The following is a 2979-nucleotide window of genomic DNA, read 5'->3' as shown; positions in this document are numbered from 1 at the left end:
GGAGAAAATTATTGTTCTTGATAGAAAATAATTCTTTTGTTGAAAATTTAACTAGTCTAGTAGAAGACTTATCATTTGATTTAAAAATACAATCACTTGATTGATATTCTTCGTTTATAGATTTATGAGCTTTGTTTAAAGATTTATTATTCTAATTGAAAATTGATCTCTTTAGTTGACAATATAACTAATTTATTATAATTTTTTTCAAAATTAATTTTTTAACTGAAAATTCTACTATTCTATATGAATATTTGTCACTTTAGTTCTAACTTTAATTAATTAGTTGAAATTTAAAATATTTGTTAAAAATTATTTTATTTTCGCACAAAATTAGTTTTTTCAGCTGTAAATTTTATTATTTAATTTTTGGTTGTAAATTTATATTTTTTAATTAAAAATGCATGTATGTTGTTAAAAATTCGTTTCTTTTGATAGACAATCTTCTTGGTTGAAAAATCAACTAATCTAGTTAAAGATTGATAATTTTTGTTAAAAATTCAATTGCTTGATTACAAGTTAAACCTTTTTTAAACATTTTTTTTTTTGAAATTCATTATTTTAATTGGAAATTGATCTATCTAGTTGAAAATATAAGCATTTTGTTCAATTTTTGTCAAGTCCATTTTTTTGACCGAAAATTTAATTAATCGAGCAGAATATTTCATAATTTTAGTTAAAAATTCCTATCATTGGTTAACAAAATTAATTCTCTTAATTGATAATTTCACTTCTCGGCTCTTATTTTAAAATTCACAATTTTTAAAATTAATTTATGTATTTGTTTAAACCTTTTTTTGAACAAATTAATCTTCTTAGTAGAAAATTAATCTTTTTGGTTAAAAATTAAAATATTCCTGTTGAAGATTCATCATTTTAGTTGAAGATTCAATTGTTTGGTTAAAACTTGAACTCTTTGTTTATAAATTTCATATTTTGGTTCAAAGATTTATTGTTCTAATTGATCTCTTTAGTTAAAAATATAACTAATTTGTTAAAAATTCTTTTTTTTTATTAGATCAAAATTAATTTTGTTAAATAAAAATTCGACAATTTTGTTGAAAATTTGTCTTTTTTTGACAGAAAATTAATTTTTTCAGTAGAAAACATATATTTTTTAATTTAAACATTCCAAAGAAGATTTTGAAGAAAAATCTTTATTTGATAAAAAATTAATCTTTTTGGTTAAATATTTATCTATTTTGAAGAATTTTTTTTCTTTTTTGGTTAAAAATTAATTCCTTCAACTGAAAATTTAACTATTTTGCTTTAAAATTTTAAAATTTAATTTGGTTAAAAATTACAATGTTCAAAGATTCATCATTTTAGTTGAAAATTTACTTACTTTATAAAAATTGTTGAAAGTTAAACACTTTGTTTAAATTTTTTTTATTTATTTCAAGATTTATTATTTTTATTAAAAATTGATATCGAACTAAAAATTTATAAAAATCAAATAAAACTAATAAATGATATTAAGGAGCGTTTGTACAGTCCCAAATTTAAAACAAAAGAAAAAAAATTTTCCTTAAAAAAATTTATAATATTTCTCATATTTTGGGACCATAAAAACGTTTCCAAAAAAATGTCGTTAAGGTAGGAATCGGGTCACATTTTAAATTCCCCTGTTAAATGACTTTTTTCTACCCTCCGGTGCAATTAATAAAGAAAACTGTTTGGAACCTTTTCCGAAATTTCAAAATATTGAAAATTCATTTCTAATTGCCACTTATTCACTCATCTGAATTTGAAAAATAAATTTTCAAATTTAAAATTAGAACCCTCCTTATCATAAATCCTATAGTTAAGAAAATCCCGGAAAGATGTCACTACCTGTTATTTCTCACAGTTCGCCACGTTGGAAGAGCTGACGGATGGCTGTCGTGTGTGTAATTTTGTGAATTTGGATTACAATTTATATTATTTATCGTGCGATATAAATATAAAGGTAACAAATTCCCACTTCCCCTTTTTCTTAAAAACAACATAACACCATAAATCTCAAACTTAACCTAAAAAACACGTTACGACACGTCAACTGACAGATATCAATTCATATCAATCCTCGATCTTTTCCCATACTTTTCGGTATTTTGAACTCCTTTGAAAAAGTACATTTCCTTTTAAACCGATTCTAGATTGCAGAGACAACTCCTAAAATAAGGAAAGTCTCGATTTAAATTCGAAAACAGTAGTTACGTTATCTCCGAATGAGGTTATAAACTTTTGACGTGTCTATAAATATCCTTTTTTTTTAGTGTTTTCTACGGCTACATTTTCTGAAGAACGTGAAGTACAATTGTTATTCTAATTTTTGTTATTCTCCTCCGAGATTAATGATTATTTATAATTCCTGAGTTTTTATTCTATTTTTATTTTTTATTTATTTATTTTTTAATTTGATTTGGAGCGGGAATAAGTTAGGAATGTGTAAATAATGATAATTTTTTTAGATTTCAAGATGAAGGTGAAAGAGTTGTTAAAAACTGTGAATGTGGCTTGGTCTCCACAAGCCCAGCATCCGATTTTACTTGCAGCAGGAACTGCAGCACAGCAGCTGGATGCGAGTTTCAATACTTCCGCTTGTTTAGATTTGTATGCACTTAATCTCCAACAGCCGGGTTATGAGATGGAACACAAAGTCAGCGTGCCTAGTGATCACAGGTTTCTATCCAATTTTTTATTTATTTTTATTAATAAAGTGTTGACAAAAACCCGGAAGAGAGTAGTTTTTTTAGTTTTATAACCAAGAAGTTAAATTTTTAAATTCGAAAAATTAATTCTCAACAAAATAGATAAATTTTTAACCAAATAGGTGAATTTTCAACCAAGAACATTCATTTTCTACTAGAAAAGACGAATTTTTAACAAAGTAGATAAATTTTTAATAAAAATTTTAAGTTTTCAACTGAATATTAATTTTTAATTTAAAGTTATGAATTTTTAAACAAATAGGTGAATTTTCAACCACGAAGGTAA

At 24.0% G+C, this 2979-nt stretch overlaps 1 protein-coding gene across 1 annotated transcript in view; it reads left to right on the top strand.

Moving 5' to 3' along the window:
- The first annotated feature begins 1858 nt into the window (after positions 1-1858).
- The window catches only part of LOC117180117 (protein transport protein Sec31A), a 79564-nt gene continuing 78443 nt past the window's right edge, over positions 1859-2979 (top strand). Inside the window, exons 1-2 of the mRNA XM_033372456.1 lie at positions 1859-1948; positions 2454-2664. Of these exons, the coding sequence (XP_033228347.1) occupies positions 2462-2664 (203 nt within the window). The 5' untranslated portion in view covers positions 1859-1948; positions 2454-2461. The remainder of the gene's footprint in view (positions 1949-2453; positions 2665-2979) is intronic.

The sequence above is a fragment of the Belonocnema kinseyi genome, chromosome 9, assembly GCF_010883055.1.
Source record: "Belonocnema kinseyi isolate 2016_QV_RU_SX_M_011 chromosome 9, B_treatae_v1, whole genome shotgun sequence".
Lineage (NCBI taxonomy): Eukaryota > Metazoa > Arthropoda > Insecta > Hymenoptera > Cynipidae > Belonocnema > Belonocnema kinseyi.
This window is presented reverse-complemented; position numbering and strand designations above follow the sequence as displayed.